General features: G+C 45.1%; 1 protein-coding gene across 1 annotated transcript in view; it reads left to right on the forward strand.

Annotated features, from left to right (window-relative positions):
- Nucleotides 1–18,575, forward strand: part of CUBN (cubilin) — a 639,217-nt gene that overhangs the window by 338,009 nt on the left and 282,633 nt on the right. The window contains exon 31 of the mRNA XM_029588764.1: nt 8,431–8,612. Within this exon, the coding sequence (XP_029444624.1) occupies nt 8,431–8,612 (182 nt within the window). The remainder of the gene's footprint in view (nt 1–8,430; nt 8,613–18,575) is intronic.

An 18,575-nucleotide genomic window follows, 5' to 3' on the forward strand; every position in this document is an offset into this window, starting at 1 on the left:
GGTCTCCTACAGGATTTCCACAGTCACGGAGGCTGTGGAGGCATTCACCAAAGCTCAAATTCCGGTCTCTTTCTCTGGAGCCAAGGCCCCTGCAGCCGCATCCCTTCGTGATCAGGCCCCTCGATGGCAACGCGCTGGCAAGGGAGGCAAGCGGCTCCGGCGACAACATGATGACAGCCGGCCACTGATACAGGACCAGGGCTGATAGATGCACACTTGTACGCATCGTTCTTTTTTACCCTTGAGGCGCGGTCAGTCCGCATTGGGATTGCTGGGGTATCTCACTTGACTTTGGTCAGTTCCCCTGAGCATCAGGCCAGATCATGTTCGGGACTGGTTACAGTTCTTTTGTTTTTGATGCTCTAATAGTTCTCCTGTAGCCCTTCTGTTCTAGTGTGCCTTACTTAAGGGGTTATGTTTCATGTTATATATCTATGCTTAATTTGCGGGGTCCATGGGGAGGGGGGGGGGGGGGGAGGGGAGGTGAATTTGGATGGGTCTGCTTACGGAGGGGCGGCCATGCGCTCCTAGGCGAATGTTGTCCCGCAGCGAGTCTGGGGACTTCGTAGGATTATGGGGGTTTGGGACCGATCACTGGGGATACTACAGGGCAGGGGTCCAGTGCCTTTTTATCTTGGGGGACATGGCCTGCTGCGGTTTCACTGATTTTGGTGCCCCATGCTGTGGGGTGGGGGAGGGCTGCACGATCCACATTACGCATTGACCATGGCGACTAAACTACTGTCCCTTAATGTTAAGGGCCTCAATACTCCACGCAAGCGTCTCCTGTTTAAGCGGGAGATCCAGCGGCAAAACGCGGGGATAGTTTTTGTGCAAGAAACACATGTCCATAGGCAGCACGAACGTCTATTACTGTTCCCCCAATATCCTACAGCCCACTGGGCGGCCAGCACGCCTGCCAATAAATATGCCGGAGTTGGCATCTTGCTTTCCTCCTCCTGCCTTCATGAGCAGCTCTCTGTAGTGTGTGACCCCAATGGTAGATACATATTGCTTAAAATTAAACAAGACAAGCATGTGTACAGTTTACTTAATGTTTATTTTCCTGCTACAAATCAAGTACGGTTCATAAATCATTTGCACACGTTATTGCAGCAGCATGGGGAGGGAGATCTGCTCGTAGGTGGCGACTTCAATTTTGTTCTGGATCCCGCCAAGGATTCCAGCTCGGGCAAGCTGACCCACTCCGCTGCCAGGCAGGCTTGGCGTCGATTCATGGATGCTTGGTGCTTAGTTGATATCTGGAGAGAGAGACATGTACACTCTAGATCTTACTCCTTTTATTCCTGCCCACATTCTACATACACACGCATTGATTATGTTTTTATCTCATCCACTATGCAGCCTCGGGTCCAGAAGACTGATATTGACCCTATCACCTGGTCAGACCATGCCCCGGTGTGGCTGATATGTAGCTTGGGTGATGTGGGCATGGGATTTCGCACGTGGCGGCTTAATGATAGTCTCCTTACAGACCCCTCTTTTGTCACGACGGTGGATCGGCATTTGAGGGATTTTTTTCAGGACAACCAGGTGGAGGGTATGTCACCATTGACAGTCTGGGAATGTTCTAAAGCCGTCATACGGGGCGTTTTTATTTCCAGGGCTGCCTATTGCAATAAGGAACGGGAGGCCCACAGGACTCAATTACTTTTAGATCTTGCTACTCTCACGTGGTGCCACAGTAGTTCTCAATCAGAGAAATTATACCAGAAAATTCTAGCCATCCGTGGCCAACTGCGGTCACTGGAGGATGCTGCCATTAGTCACCATCTCACTATTCTGAAACAGAAATACTTTGAGGGTGGGAATAAGGTGGGTAAATATTTAGCTCGTCAGTTACGGGCTGCCCAAGCACGCACTGTAGTCGCTAAGATTAGTGATGCCCAGGACCAGCTAGTAACCTCTCCGGCAGAGATTCGCCAAGCGTTCACTGATTTTTATTCGCATTTATATGCCCAAAGCCATGCCATTCCCCCTGATAGCTTGCACGCTTATCTGGAGCACATTGATTTACCTTGTCTAACTCCCTTACAGCAACAGTTTCTGGATAAGCCCATCTCCCAGCCCGAAGTTTTTCCGGCTATTAAGAAATTGAAGCCTGGTAAGGCCCCGGGGATGGATGGCTATACAGGGCTCTACTACCGTAAATTTGCCCATACGCTAGCCGACCCACTCACTCAGGCTTTCAACTCTCTTCTGGAGGGCTCCCAGTTCACTCCTGATGCTAACACAGCGGGGATTACAGTGTTGGCGAAGCCGGGTCGTGACCCTACCAAATGTAGTTCTTATCGGCCCATATCTTTGATTAACTTAGACTTGAAAATCCTGGCCCGGGTCTTAGCTGCTCGATTGAATGGGGTGCTTTCAGAACTAGTCCATAATGATCAGGTGGGATTTATACCAGGGCGTCTAGCTGCGGACAACGTCCGACGCATAGTGGATATCATAGATCTGGTGCACCGCGAAGGCCTTCCGGCGATCCTCTTAGCTTTGGATGCCGAAAAGGCGTTTGACCTGGTGCGCTGGGAGTTTCTCTTTCAGGTGCTCCATAAAATGGGCTTTGGGGATTCCTTTCTAGCCTGGGTTCGTAAAATGTATGATCACCCGCTAGCTAGGGTCAAGGTCAATGGCAGTTATGGTCCTTCGTTTGCGATACAGAGGGGAACTAGGCAGGGGTGCCCACTGTCCCCACTCCTGTTCGCCCTATTTCTAGAACCTCTTGCTCATAGCATTCGGTGTTCCGAAGCTATTCGAGGAGTGACCAAGGGCCGTGGTCAGTATAAGATCTCCCTCTTCGCTGATGATATCCTGCTTACCCTCACTGATCCGGGACGCTCCCTACCGGGAGTTATGGCTGAGCTGGACCGTTTTTCGGCACTCTCTGGTATGAAAATAAATTTTGACAAGTCAGAAATACTTAATCTTACCCTGCCCGTTCATGCGGCTACTGCTTTGCAGGCCGCCTATCCCTTCAAGTGGGCCGCGTCATCCCTTAAATACCTGGGGGTCCGGCTGGGTCCTCATAATGATTCCTTGTACGATTTAAATTATAAACCTCTCGCTGACACTATACAGGCCGACTTGGACAAATGGTCCGACCTTTCCCACTCCTGGTTGGGCAGGCTAGCCATTGTTAAAATGAATGTTCTCCCACGGTTTTTGTATTTTTTTACTACCATCCCTCTATTCTTACCCTCTAAGTTGCTTAAGAACTGGCAGCGGATGTTGGGCCACTTTATCTGGCGCCGTCGTCCACCTAGGGTTGCCAGGACTCTGTTATTTCAACCCAAAATTCGGGGTGGTGTACAACTGCCAAATCTGATGTGGTATTATGGGGCAGCTCAGTTGCGGGCTCTGGTAGCCCTTCATGGAACCAGAGATATCCCGCAGTGGGTCCATCTAGAACAAGCTTACTATTACCGCCATACCATGGCAGCCCAAATCTCTGAGTGGCGGGTCTGTTTATGAAACTTATGCCCTGCGAACCACTATGAGAATCTGGAGGACCTGGCAATCCTTGTTGGTGGGGGGGGAACGCTTTTCTATGATGACTCATCTTTTTGCTAACACTATTCTGCCTGCAGGGGATGGTTCCAAGGCTCGTCATCTCTGGTTTAAGGCTGGGGTCCGCACGTTGGGGCATGTTTATATACAGAATGCTGTAGTAACTACGGATTATCTCCGACAAACATATGCCCTGGATAATATTGACTTTCTTTTGTATGCTAAAGTGTATCACTTCCTACATAAGGGGCTCCGGGATGGTTCTATCAGGACCCGAGGTACCCTTTTTGAAACAATGTGTAAAAATGCCTCCTCTATCCGGGGCACGATTTCAAAAATTTACGCCCTCATTAATGGTAGAAAACTGGAACGCGTGCGACATCGGATTTTATGGGAATTGGACTTTAATAAGGTCCTGGATGATACAGACTGGGAACAGATCTACACAGCGGCTCACAAATGCTCATTGTCTACGGGTCTCCAGGAAAATTGCTACAAAATGTTGTATCGGTGGCATTACACGCCAGTTGCCCTTCATAAATTTGCTCCTGACATTCCGGATACCTGTTGGAGAGGGTGTGCGGCCACAGGTACTTATTTTCATATATGGTGGACTTGCCCCATGATTCGTCAATGCTGGCAGAGGGTCTTTGAGTGGCTGGCCCAGCTCATCACCGTGCCCCACCCCATTGAACCTTGGCAGGCCCTTCTAGGAGCGCCACTTACGGCTGTCAGCCAATCCAATCAACGGCTGGCATTACAGGTTTTCATCGCTACTAGATCAGAGATTGCGCTTCACTGGAAGCGGGAGCATGCCCCCTCGTTAGCTGCCATTCAGCAACATCTGCACTCTTACTTCCAATTGTATCGCCTCACGGCGCTGCATCAAGATCGTGTTCCTCTATTCCAGAAAATCTGGGACCCATATAAACGATGGCTGGAGGCACAGGGTGCCTTAGCGACATGACCTGGGAGTGCTGACCTCTGCAGGGTTCTTCTACTATACCATATGCCCCACGCTGTCTATCAACTTCTCCTCGGGCACAGTGACTCTCATGCACCTTGTACTGTTTGATTTACCTAGTGATTGGTCGGGGGGTGGGTTATGGGAGGGAGGGAGGGGTTATGGGTTGTTGCTGGAAAATATGGAGCCAGTTGTTGTTCTTTTTGACTTGTTGTTCCTTGAGGATTGCTTATTGCCATTCTGTTCCTTACAAGTCATACATGTTACATTTTGTACTGCTTTTATTCTTTTGATTGCTGGTTCCTAATAAAAACCGTTTAAATACAAAAAAAAAAAAAAAACAGTTTGGTGATTTAAAAACAACAACATGTTTTTGAAACTATTAAAGAGATTTTATTAGTTTGGTGAACAACTGAACCAGTAAATGATTGAGTGATAGCTCTGTCTTCTGACACTGCTCAATTAGGTCTTCTGTGCATTTTCTTCTGATACTGTGTTCAGTTACTTAACAAAGAAACTGAGATAAACAAGTAACTGAGTTAAAATAATATACAATTTATATGTGTATTTCCTCTCTTTTTTGTGTGTGGTCTAGCTCTGCTATATTTGTTCAATTTTCCCTCTTTATCCTCTCTCAACCTCAATCCCAGTGGCATCACCCAAGGAGAGGGATAGGAGATTCAGCAAGACAAGAGGTGTAGAGACATTTTACAGTTGTGGAACACTAGCGTTTTACAGAATGCATCCATAGTAGGAAGACTATCAGAAGGAAGGTACTGGGCCATCTTATGAACAGTGACATTTAGTAACATAGTAAATGACAGCAGATAAAGCTCAAAAACGATCCATCCAGTCTGCCCAGCAAATTGCTTTTGGTAGTAATTGCTTCTCCATGCATGTTACCCCCTTTCAGCATCATTTGTAAAAACAACCATTGTTAGTGTTGATTTCATGGGAGACTGCTGGAATTGATCTGGTGACCCCTTTTCCACTCAGTAGCATCAGCAGGAAAGCCAGAGAAATGAAGTCCATCTCTGAAGCCAACCCTCAGGCCTCTTCCACCAGTGAGGTAGCAGGGCAAGCAGCCCCCATGCCCATGCTAGAAGCAAGTCACTATATAGAGCAGATGAGGTGGTGCTACACCCACTGTTCTGGGGTAAGAGACTGGTATTTTGAAGGTGGTAGTATGGTACATTAAGAAAATGATTTCCATGGATAACCAGCCCCTGCAGGGAGTGGAAAATGTGGGATTTAAACAGTTGCCGCACCTCTTAGTTCCAATTACAAACTGCTGTCCAGGACAACATTCAGCAGATGGGTGATCCCCACCTGTACACACGGTGCCATAGTTAGAAGCAGGTGCAGTTGGCCAAAGTGGAAAAGAGAAGTAGCAGCTTTCTTTTCACCAACATCTGGACCAACCAGATGTTATTCACATCTACCATTCCCTGATGGAACACTGGTTGCAGCTGGATGATTCAGGGGCACGCAGCAATTCTAGCAGGAGTGTATCAGCAGTGTGCAAGTGAGTTGTGTAGCACATCCATGTGATGGATAAAATCCATACTTCAGTTTATATCTTAATGACTATAAGGGGGATGATGGGAAACTGATAGGCTGCAAATGCATGACCATGCTGTCTGTTTTTTTTATTTTTGCTACCTAGCACCATGAAAAGGGCAATAACATGAAAAAATCAGTAAATGATGGGGGCTATCATGGGGATCTGATGCTTTGCACACTTGCTGTACCTGTCAGTACAGGGCTGGGGGGCCAATAAATATGATAGCTTAGTCCTGAAGGAGCTGATAGAGAGGTGCAGAAAGATAGACTGACATTTTTCCCAGAGGATGAAGATTGGGTAGTAGCTCCACGAGAAATAGGAAGCAGCGGGGACACTTCTTCACTGACTCATTCATGATGTAGGCACCAAGGGGTAGATTTTTAAAAAGTGCGCCTTTGCATACTTTTGTTGGCGCTCCAGGCGCCAACAAAAGTACGCTGGATTTTAGTAGATACGCGCGTAGCCGCTAAAATCCTGGATCGGCGCGCACAAGGCTGCCGATTTCGTGTAGCCGGCGCAAGCCGAGCCGCGCAGCCTGCCTCCGTTCCCTCCAAGGCCGCACCGAAATCGGAGCGGCCTCAGAGGGAACTCGCTTTCCCCCTCCCCTCACCTTCCCCTCCCTTCCTCTATCTAACCCACCCCTCCGGCCCTATCTAAACCCCCCCATACCTTTGTCGGGGGATTTACGCCTCCCCGAGGGGGAGAAGTAAATCCCCGCGCGCCAGCGGGCCGCTAGCGTGCCAAGACGCGACCTGGGGGCGGTTCCGGAGGGCGCAGCCACGCCCCCGGACCGCCCCGGTCCGAAACCACGCCCCCGGGCCCGCCCCCGAAACGCTGCATCCCGCCCCCAAACGCTGCGCCGATCGGCCCTGCCCCCCGCCAAGCCCCCGGCATGCCCCCCTTGAAAAACCCCGGGACTTACGCGAGTCCCAGGGCTCTGCGCGCGCCGGCGGGCCTATGGAAAAAGCCCTGCTCGCGTAAATCCGGGCGGATTTACGCTAGCAGGGCTTTTAAAATCCGTCCCCAAGTGAAATTCCACCTATCTGATGCTACATGGAGCAACAGACAACCCTTCATGACTTATCTCTGGCAACTGAGATAGGTGTGGATTACCCTGTGGGGCATCATGGTTAGATACACATGACACAGAAGTCCTGAAGCTCTTCAAGGATACATGGATGATCTGAGTCCAACAAGAGCTACCCTGTATGTGGGCACCCTATAGTGAATATTCTGGAAGATAAGTTAGAGGTCTCCAACTGGAAAAGGGACTGAATCCAGAAGTAGTGTTGTTCAAGTTATAGATGAGCAATTGGGCTTTGCTCTTGCTCTTTAGGATTTGAAAAGAACCAGTGAAGGGGATAAGTGGGGGCAAGAGTGGAAGCTGCCCAGCCCCAGCAAATTTGAATGGGGGGAAGAGCTGGCCCAGAGGCCTGATCCTATCACTGAGGCACAGGCCCGATGCCAGGGCCCAGCCCAGAGGCCTAGGTTTGATGCCTCTAGACTTTTTTTTCTGTCTGCTTGGAAGACATGTCGGACATGTCGTTTTAACATATGACCATATAAATGGCCATACATAAAAATGACGCCATCTGCTCCAGAGGAAGGCATCACAGTGACCTCACTCCAACACATTCTCCAAGTGGATGACATAAATTTTATGAAAAGTGTAGATAGAAGAAGAAGATGACATTGGGAGGCTTGACTTAGGCCTCCTGATCAGATCTTGGTGATGGTACCAGGCCTCCAGACCAGGCACCAGTGTTGAACCTAGGCCTTAGTGATAGGACCACCAGTGTCAGGCCTAGATGGTGACTGGACCAGGCTTCCTGGTCAGGCCCCAGAGTTGGGCTTAGGCCTAGGCTTATGCTTTGTGACAGAACTAGGCCTCCATGTTGGCCCCCGACATTAAGCCTAGGCTTAAGTCTTGGCAATGGAAACAGGCCTCCAGGCCATGCCCTGGTGCTGAGGCCTGGTCCCGAGGGAGGCCCATTTTTTTAATGCAGCAAATATGAAAATACCTGAAAATTTTGGGGTATTTGCATAGAAAGCTATTTTCCTTGCCTTCCATTTGGAACAAACTAAAAATGACCTGATGTGTGACATTTTGCACATTCATTATAAACGAATGTATATACTGTACCTATTAGTAATTAATGCTTGATCCAGGTAATGTATATGAAAGTGTAATGCTTTTATATATATATAGGTAGCTTATACAAAGTTGTTACCTTGCTTGGCTATCTCTGCAAAATAATAAAAGATGATGGAATTTGCTGGTTTTTCCACTTAGAAAATTCAGTGCTGTCTCCTTGGAATGCTGTGGTTTTTTTTTTAATAACTGCAATAAATAAATACATATCTTGGTTTGCAGGTTGTGGAGGAATGTTCCAAGCTTCCAGTGGTGAGATCCATTCTCCAAACTACCCTCGTGCTTACGACAACAACACAGACTGTTCTTGGATTATCAGAGTTGATCTTGGCCACCGGGTTTTACTGAACTTTTCTGATTTTGACATCGAGCCCCACTCTGCATGCCGCTTTGACAGTGTCATTGTAAGTACAGCAAGAAAAAAAAAATATTTCAAAATGAATATTAAATCTTGGGAATAATTTGAATGCAACTCATTTTAACTTGTACTTTTCTGCAAGAGGACTGCAAAACATGAGGAGCAATATTCCAAACATAAAGGCAATTAACTAAGCAATACTATTTTTCCACTGGTTCTTAATAGTTTTTATAGCATGATATCTAGCCATTGGATACATTTCAGTTTATTGAATGGTCACATTGATGCTAGGAAGGATAATTATATAACTGTGCAGCCAGGGCTAAAGTTTGCATGTAACTTGTACACACAGACTTTAGGCAACCTTTTCAAAGCAAACGTATGCACATAAGTTTGCTTTGAAAGTACTCGGATGGTTGCCCCAGTGAATGAATGCACAGGTTAACACACAAAGTTACACCTCCTATTAAAGGCCATAATTTGTGAAGGGTAAATTGTGCCTTCTTTTTAAAATCAAAAAGTATGTGGGTAAGTTCCAAATCTGCCCCAGTTTCCTTCTATCTCCCTGCCGGTCCTCACTGCAGTTCACATAAAATTATGCATGTAACTTGGTTATGCGAGTACCTTTACTCTCAGAGAGCCCTGAGCTATTTTATAACAGACATAAACATGTATAAAACAAAAGTTTATGTGCATAAATGACTTTGAAAATTCAGTCCTTAAAGGCTATATTACTAGCATACCATCTTGCTTTCATTCTTAGCTCTCCTCACCAGGGGCTAGACAACTTTCAGATTACTGTAAACATCAGTCCATTTGGGGTTTTCAGGATGTTTCTAATTAATATGCATGAGAAGGATTTGCATACACATTGCTTCAGTTGTATGCATATTTGTCGCATGCTTGTTCATTAGGCTGTTCTGATAAACCTGAGTGCTCTGGTGTCCATGGGGGGCTGGAGGTTGCCTCCCCTCTGCTCTGCATGATGAGTCACTAATAAGTGACCAAAGGAAAGCAAAATGGGTTGTGTGATTGTATTGAATTGAATCACATAATTTTGCTTCACTGTGGTTTCAAATAAATATGGATATTTTTTTGTTTGTTTTTTGGGGGGAAGAGAGATTTCAGTTTTTAAGCAGTAGTTATAGCCTCTGAATGTTTACAGTGGTCTTTAGCTACTCTAACAATGTCAATGACAGCAAAGATCTTTGCCCGCTGGGAACCTATTGCTTGGAAATATATATTTGCCTTATGTAAAGCAAGCTGGATTTGTTTTTGTACAAGCGTGTGTCAGTATGTCTTCTCTGTCCTCTACCTTCTCTCTCTCTCTTTCTCTTCTCCATGTCTCCCCTCTCCTGCTGGTGCCTAGTGAAAGTATTCTTTATATATTTTGGGGGGATGGGAAAGGACTGAGGGGGCTAATTGGGTAGGTTTTTGCCTGTTGGAGATCCATTTACATGGGAAGCCCCCTGCTTTTGTGATTAGCTAGGGATTGAGGCTAGCGTCCTCCCCCCTGCCCCCGCCTTCCCTACACACACACACACACACACACACACACACACATACACACACACACTCACTCACTCACACACACACACACACACACACACACTCACTCACACACACACACTCACTCACACACACACATCCGCACACACACACACACACACAAGCTGTCATGGAATGACATTTAAATGTCAACAGAGAAAGAGGAGGAAGGAAATGCAACCTGCCAGACAGACCCAGGTGCTAATTCTTCTGCAATCCCTTCACTTTTTTGTAAATAAGGGTTTGTTATCCTTATCCCAAGTGTTAAAGAGGGCATGGAATAAGCACAGAAAAATCCTTTCTTGCAAAATAGTGAAGAGCTGGGTCTGTCTGGCAGGTTGAGCTTTCCTTCTACTCTTTGTATCATCTGCCACTTTGGCAGACATCTGAGTGCATATGTTTTTGGTCTGACTTCCTCTCCTGGAGAGTGGCAAGTCTCCCACTTCATCCCTCTGCACTGACAAGTAAACCCCATGCGGCAGGCTTACTTGTGTAGCCCTTGGAAGCCAGCAGGAGGAGTCAAAAGAAATAAAGAAGTGAGAACGCTCAGGTTAGTGAGACCATGCTATTTCACAACCCACCCCCCTGTAAATATTACAGGCTCAGCTAAAATTAATACCAGGTCCTAGCAGTCAGTAACTAGCATCCTGTTAGCAAGCAGATGCTAAATATGTTGAGGGGGAGCATTCCATATTATTGTGCAAACTCAGTAACCTCTCATTTGCATTTGACATTCCTTCATTTGCATAAAGGGCCAGCAAATTTTCACATGCTCAGGCTAATGTCTTTTTACAAAGAACTCCTTTCATGTGCCTAGCAAAACCTTTCTGCATAGCTTGTTAGTTTTAGCATGCACAGGAGGCCCTTAATATGTACATTACCCTTTTTTTTTTGCGTAAGACCTTTGATTCAATAACTGACCCGACCTATTTATGGCAACTCTGGGACTGGCGTTCACTATCCTGTGGTCAGTCAGGTCTGAATCTGAGCTTATTTTCTTCTTTGAGTGCTTTGTAGCAAAGTCCATGTCTCACCTTGCTGCTAAGATTATTCTTGTACATCTGTAGAAGCTGAGTTTATAAAGGCAAACACTTATTTTTATAGGAAATATCTGAGGGTATTTTTTTTTTGTGTGGGTTTGGTGTATCTCTGTCTTTAATTAAAATACTTGACTGAGAACCTTAAAACTGCCACATTTCATATATTTATATACAGTAGCTTCATCTTTTTTTTCAATTAAACTAGTGGCACCTGAGATAATTAGGACTTATTCCTGTATCTGTCTGCTGCATTTTCCTGGCCTCTGATTGAATCTCTTGGTACCTGATGATCTTCTATCTCTCCATAAACAATACAGAATAGTCACTTGGCACTAATAATTCAATTAGCAATGCTGTTTTTGTATTTTTGTCCTTTACCCCTGGGTCTAGTTCTGTAGCATCATGCGTTTTATCAGCTGATATTGGAGTGTCCCATGTGAGCTCAACTTTTTCATTCTCTGCAATTCTGTCAGGGTCAAGATTCCAATGTTTCTCCGATACCATAATGTAATAGTATTCACACAATTTCTGGTAGCTGAATCATACTACATTATTGCATCTTTCTGTATAAAAAAAAACCTTCTGTCATCAGGACATCTCATCCAAACATGACATGGGGGGAAAATCCTCTCCAGTTCTGTGCTACAGAATCTACTTCAGTCTGTTTTACTAGTTTTTTTCTATGCTTGTTGTGAACCGCCTGTGCATAGTCCACAGTCCTGGGCTTCAGTTTTCAATCTTAAGTTCACATTTCTTTATTCGTTCCTGTGTCAGCTGTTGGTCTGTATATAGTGGTTGAAGTAACTTTATATTTCCTGTTCTTTTTGCACATTTGTGTCCGGGTATCTGGGCTTGGCAATCAGGGGTGCCCTGAAGGGGAAGGCAGGGTGGAGACATGGTGGCAAGGTCAGGAGAAGAAGAATCAGCAGTGAAAAACACATGGGACAGGAGCACTGGATCCAGACACAAGCAGGACACTGGAGACTGAACTATAAAGCAGGTTGTACATAAATACAAGTCCAGGGATCCTGGAACACAAATATATTAAACCGAAATCAAAAACAGCAGACCCTCTCAGACACAAATACATGGCAAGGCTTGGAAATCAGGAAAAAAAAACAGGTAGCACTTGTACAGGGCAAATGCCAAGATGGCTGTTGAATCAGCACTGTTTGTCCTCTGAGCATGCCTTATATACTGCTGCGAATAAGTGCTGGTCCAATCGGATACCTGTCTGAGCGTGTCTGACTCTCCCAGAAATCAGGATAAATATAGTAGAACTCCTAGGAAAGCCAGCATCATTTGCAACTCTGCAGCAGGTTCACAGCCTAGAAATCTCAGGGTCACCTACTTCAAATCCCATTGACCCTGACAATTTGCCACTTGTTTTTCTGGTCCAGATGTTTAAATAATATTTTCTCTTATTTTGTTAATGTCACTGCTTCTTTCATGTTCAGGTTTGATGAAGGAACTTATTTGGGACTATTTACGTTGGTATTTTAATATTTTTTTGAACATTTAGATCTGTTGATGCCATTAAGGAGGCCATTTTCAGAGGGATAACTGCGCATAGATCTGTTTTATTCACAGAAGTGGCCTTTTACAAAATAGACCTCCCAGTATGTGGGTAGACTTCAGTGCATAGATCATGTTCGTGCATAAGTTTACCCAAACTGAGAGGAGGCTTTCCTGGTGGTGGAGTTGGGGCAAGGCTTAGATTTACATGAATACCTTGAAAAATTGAAAAGTATGCATGTACATTTTCAGGAAACTTTTGTGTGCACCAAATACAAGATGTAAGTAGCTCTGTGTGAATAATCTAATTTCCATGACCCACAATTCCTTTAACTCTTGGGATGACCAGTCTTGGCACACACTAGTGCTCATAGACTAGCTAGTGGGCAAGGAGGAGGTTTTAGTTTATTTTCAAATGGTCGAGATTTTTTTTTAGGTGAATCCATCATTCCAAAGTTGTATGACAGTACAGGGACGCCATGCTGATTAGCGTCTTGTTGTTTTATTCTGTCCTGTTATTTTCAGTCTTCTCGTTGCTGATCTTTTCTTTCAAAATATTTTGCTGTCTTGTTCAATCTTCATCTACTTCAACAAAATTATACATACCTTCCTGTTTGAGTTTTTTTTACATTACAATCTTAAATCAAGGATATATTTTTGGTTTTGTTTAATATAACATACAATACATGCATATCTTATACACACGGGTTATAAAATATATTTATTTTAACAGTATCTGAATGTAATCCACTTTGAAATGGCTGAAAAGCAGAATAAAAACTAACTAAATAAGTAAATACACTGAAGGTCACCTTTACACATTTATGAAAGCTAAATGTCATCCTCATGTCAGCTAAGACGTTTTTCACTATTCAAAATGATTATCACAAGAACTGTAAAGCTACAGATTATCTCCAAATAGCAGGTGCAATGTTATCTGTGGATCATTTATTTCTCTAGGATCAAGGCTAAGTCCCAGCTCAGTGAGTTAATAAGTGTACTCAGTGGGGCGGATTTTAAATGCCCTGCGCATGCCGGCGCGCCTATTTTGCATAGGCCACCGGCGCGCACAGAGCCCCGGGACGCGCGTAAGTCCCGGGGCTTTGTCAAAGGGGCGGGGAGGGGGCGTGTCAGGGGTGTTCCCGAAACGAAGCGGCGTTTCGGGGGCGGGCCCGGGGGCGTGGTGCCGGCCCGGGGGCGTGGTCGAGGCCTCCGGACCAGCCCCCGGGTCGGGTGACGGCGCGCCAGCAGCCCGCTGGCACGCGCAGATTTACATCTGCTTTTAGCAGGTGTAAATCTGCCAACAAAGGTAAGGGGGGGTTTAGATAGGGCCGGGGGGGGTGGGTTAGGGAGGGGAAGGTGGGGGGAGGGCGAAGGAAAGTTCCCTCCAAGGCCGCTCCGAAATCGGAGCGGCCTTGGAGGGAACAGGCAGCACGCGCTGGGCTTGGCGTGCGCAGGTTGCACAAATGTGCACCCCCTTGCGCGCGCCGACCCCGGATCTTATAAAATCAGCGTACTTTTGTTCGCGCCTGGTGCGCGAACAAAAGTACGCGATAGCGCAATTTTTTAAAATCTACCCCAGTGGATTTAGTACCAGACAGAACAAAAGTGGTAATAGGGAACCACCCTGAAATATTCTTTGCTGGATCCTGATTTTTAGGAATAACATATTGACCCTCTTTGTAGTTCAAATGGAGTTTAGTTTGCCACAGCTTCATGGTGAACCTGATGTACTCTGTCAAGCCTGGGTTTATCTTGTACAATTCAAGGCAGTTGAGGATTCATCAGTGTGAGATGCTGATCTCCTCTTGTTGCTTTTCTGTGCTATCGCCATGATGTTGGAGTTGATATGATTATATTTATTTATTTATTAGTTTTATTCTCTCTGCATCTATCCCATTGTACAGTTTATATGTTGTAGGTAGGCAGGTTATTTGGGACATTGCATGGTTCCCCCTTTAAGAAGAGAAGTATTCTTCCTAGTATTAATCCTAGTCATGTCAGTTCTGGCTGTCAGATCTGGGGTAATGTTTCTAAGAACATAAGAACATGCCATACTGGGTCAGACCAAGGGTCCATCAAGCCCAGCATCCTGTTTCCAACAGTGGCCAATCCAGGCCATAAGAACCTGGCAAGTACCTAAAAACTAAGTCTATTCCATGTTATCGTTGCTAGTAATAGCAGTGGCTATTTTCTAAGTCAACTTAATTAATAGCAGGTAATGGACTTCTAAATAGGTTAATTTTGCACATACCTTGACAGGAATGAATCTCACTTGTAAGCCCCAGGGTATAATGAATCTGATCTCAGGCTCTCAGATTTACTGCTAATGCCCTGCTTAGCAGTGCTTACTGCTTGCATTGTGCCAAAGAGATCTTCCTTCTAGAGTTCATAGAGTGATTTATGCACAGGTAACCTGTCTAAGTGCGCCTGAAACCTCTTTCTAATCAAGCCAGTGGCACCCAATGCAACTGGAACAATTTCTGTATCTTTCTGCCTCATTTTCTTGGTATCTGATTGATTATTTGATACTTGAGGTTCTTCTCCCTCTCCACATGATCCATGGAATAGCCACTTGGCAGGGACACTTCCATCAGCAATGCTGTCCTTGTGCTGTTCTCCTTTACCACAATAATTGGTTTTCTTGCATCAAGCTTTTTATCTGTTGGAACAGGAATGTCCCAGGTGATCACAACTTCTTCATTCTCTACAAATCACTCATAGTCATGATCCCAGTGCTTTTCTGGTACAATGATGTGACAGTGTGTACACAATTTACAGTGGATGAGCCTTGACACCATATTATGCCTTTCTGTATAATGGCTTTCTGGTATCAGTACTTGACATCCAGCAATGAGGTGTGCAACCGTTTCTAGTTCTCTTTTACAGAATCTGTGTTTATTATTTTTAGCATTTTTTCTGTGCTGGCAGTGAACTATCCTATGCTGCAATTATCAACCTCTCATCCTGAGATTTAAACTCACCTCTCCTTAGCCATTCCTGAATTAGGTTTTAATCCATGCAAAGTTTCTGAAGCAACTCTATATTTCCTATATTTTGTGCTTTTGCCAATTGGTTTTTCCTGTTTAAAGCGTTTTTTTCTTTTTCTTTTTCTTTTTTTTTTTTGCAAATTCTGTTGTTTCTTTCCCTTCGTGTGCTGGTAAATCCTCACTGATTCCTTCCTGTGTTTATCAGACAGCGTTTCTAGTGAAGTATACCGCTACCTCTAGTACTCTGTGTTCTTTTATTTAATTGTCAGGGACTCAATGCCAGACTTTCTACACAGGCTCCCCAGGAAAAACACCTTATGGGAGAAACTAGTGAAATAAGAAAATATTTTACTGATCGTTCGCAAAACAGAAAATAGAGTTGACAACAGCTTCAGCATGGAAAGTTTCACACAACAGCAACATAAGATTCCCCCATGTGTTCTGTTCCTCTTTCACCTGTCACTGTGAACCTCAAGGAATTTAACACCAGCTCACACAGAAAATCAGCAACAGCTCAAACAGGCTCATTTTTATGTTGGATTACATTCACCTGCTTTAACTATAGTATTCAGAATAACCCTCAAATTGCTATACAGTATTAACTGGTCACTGGTCATATGCTGCTGAATATCATGTGTAAGTTAGCTGGATAAGTCTTATCCGGCTAATTTACTTAGTACGCATTGAATACCAGGGCTAAATCTATGGTTCTACAATCGCTTTCATCTGTCTTCCCTAGTGCAGGGTCGTCCATCGAGGGAGAGGGAGAAAGATCACCTCCCAGTCCCTAGGAGTCAGTTTTCTGTCCTTTAATGAAAATGCCGGTGATGACTCTAGGGACAGTGCTGGTGTTCCAAAATAACTTTAATGACACCGTCACGGCTAGCAACTAACGAGTACCTGGCAGGTGATAGCTCCTCCTCTTTCCTCACAGACTTTGAAACCTATTTTGTATCCCCTTCTTTTCTTTCACTTTATGGTTGAGCAATATCATTCCCTGGATTAGGGGACATCCACCACTAAAAAGCAGTTCCTTTGGCTGGAAACTTCCTCCCAAAACAAAATCTGTCTATCAGAAAAAAGGTACTCAAAAGCCACTTAGGAATAAATCTGCTACTCACAGGGCATGAGTTTAAGATGAAAAACATCTCCTTCCCACTTCTTCTAGGGCTCCTTACCCTAAGGCTCAGGGCTTTACTTTTACGAATTAACAGGAACGGAATAGAAGAGCTCCTTCCTTCTCAAAAGCAAATTCAGAATCCACCCAGACCACTAGAGGGCACCTACTTTTATTTCAGGAGGATCAGCCCATGTCAGAAGCCCCATGTGGAGGCGCTGTAGCAGACAAGATGCATTCCTTTCTCCTGCTCCAAGTGCATGACCCTTCTACAAAGCCATACCTTCACGGGGACACCAATAGGGCCTTGTCTTAGATCCTTCTTCCCCTCCCTGGGCTGCTATCACTAGCACCATTCTTCCACACCACACTGCTGTGATGTGCCACTGCCCCTCTATCTCCACCCCACCTCATCTTGTTGTTGGAGCTTCCTCCCACTCCCGCTGATGCTGCCACCACTTCTAATGTCATCCTTCCACCTCAGACTACACAGATATTACCTTTACAGCCTTCCTTGGTTGCTTCTGGACCTTTCCTGTAAGAGCTGCCTGTCTCCTGTGTACTCATCCATGGTAGCAGCCCCAGCTGGCACTTGCTGCCTGCCTCCCACTGACATTGATATTTTTTTCCTACAAGAGGCTTGAGAGTGGGAGCCAAAACATACAATTGCATGGAGTCTATATAACAATGAGTCATTACTACAACCTTTATAACAGGAAACACAAAGAAGCTAGCATGGTGATTCAGAGTTAAAACAGGAAATGACTCCCAGAGCACTTTTGTTGCAAATCAAAAAAAATACAAAAAAGGAATGTAGCCAGGTAGATGTCAGGGATCGGAGATGGGTGTGAGGGCTCTTTTTTTTATAGCAGAGAAACAGATGTTTAATGTCCTACTTGTGGGAGACACTAGGATCTCACTCTGTGCTGTTAAAAAAAAAAAAAAAAAAGGCCACACAGTCTTGAGGTTCCCAAGAGGTTCCTGTACATCCAAAACTCAAGCAGAATATCAAAACTTCAAACAAAGCCACAGTCTTTGCACACTGCATCCAAAACTAGTAGGCAGGAAATCTTCAATACAAGTACTTCTTACAAGATGGTTAAGAATGGTCTGAAATGAAAGTGGTTCCCAGGTTCAGCCCTGGAGAACTATGCAGTCTGGGTAAATGCATAGGAAGCTTTTGCTTACACTAAGCAGTGCCACTGCTTCTGAAACCCAAGGTGTCAAAACAATAAGAGAGTTACCTTGTTATTTAACACTTCTGGATCAGCTCCAAGATCCAAAGTGAGTCATCAGGATTTTTGGGACTCAGATGAAAAGTAGCCCAAATATCCCATATTCTAGTGAACCTTTAGAAATCAGACAGGCTCATTTGGCTAACTTGAAGGTAAGACACCGCAGATGGTGCAAGTGAATAAAGAGGAGAACCATAGACCTAGAGCCACTGAGCCACAATATTTTTTCACGGGAGGTGCCCCACTATCACATGTGGGGGGGGGGGGGGTGTCGCTGTGATAGTGGGGCCCCTCCCCCGAAAAACATTGCAGCTCTATAGTGCATTGTTTTGCTTTGAAGCCAAACATCGTGGGACAAAATAATGTGCCTACTGGCTCTTTAATACGATGGCAGCCCCAACTTCAAGGGTCTGCCATCACCTTAAAAGGCTGCTGGCTCCTCCAAAAAAACATTGAGCACCAAAATGAGAAAGATGAGTAGAGATCTGTGCTGACCCCTGGCTTAACACGGGGCCACCACTCGAGATGGCCCCAACTCCCCAAAAGTAAAAAAATAGAAAAATG

The sequence above is a fragment of the Rhinatrema bivittatum genome, chromosome 2, assembly GCF_901001135.1.
Source record: "Rhinatrema bivittatum chromosome 2, aRhiBiv1.1, whole genome shotgun sequence".
Classification (NCBI taxonomy): Eukaryota; Metazoa; Chordata; class Amphibia; order Gymnophiona; family Rhinatrematidae; genus Rhinatrema; species Rhinatrema bivittatum.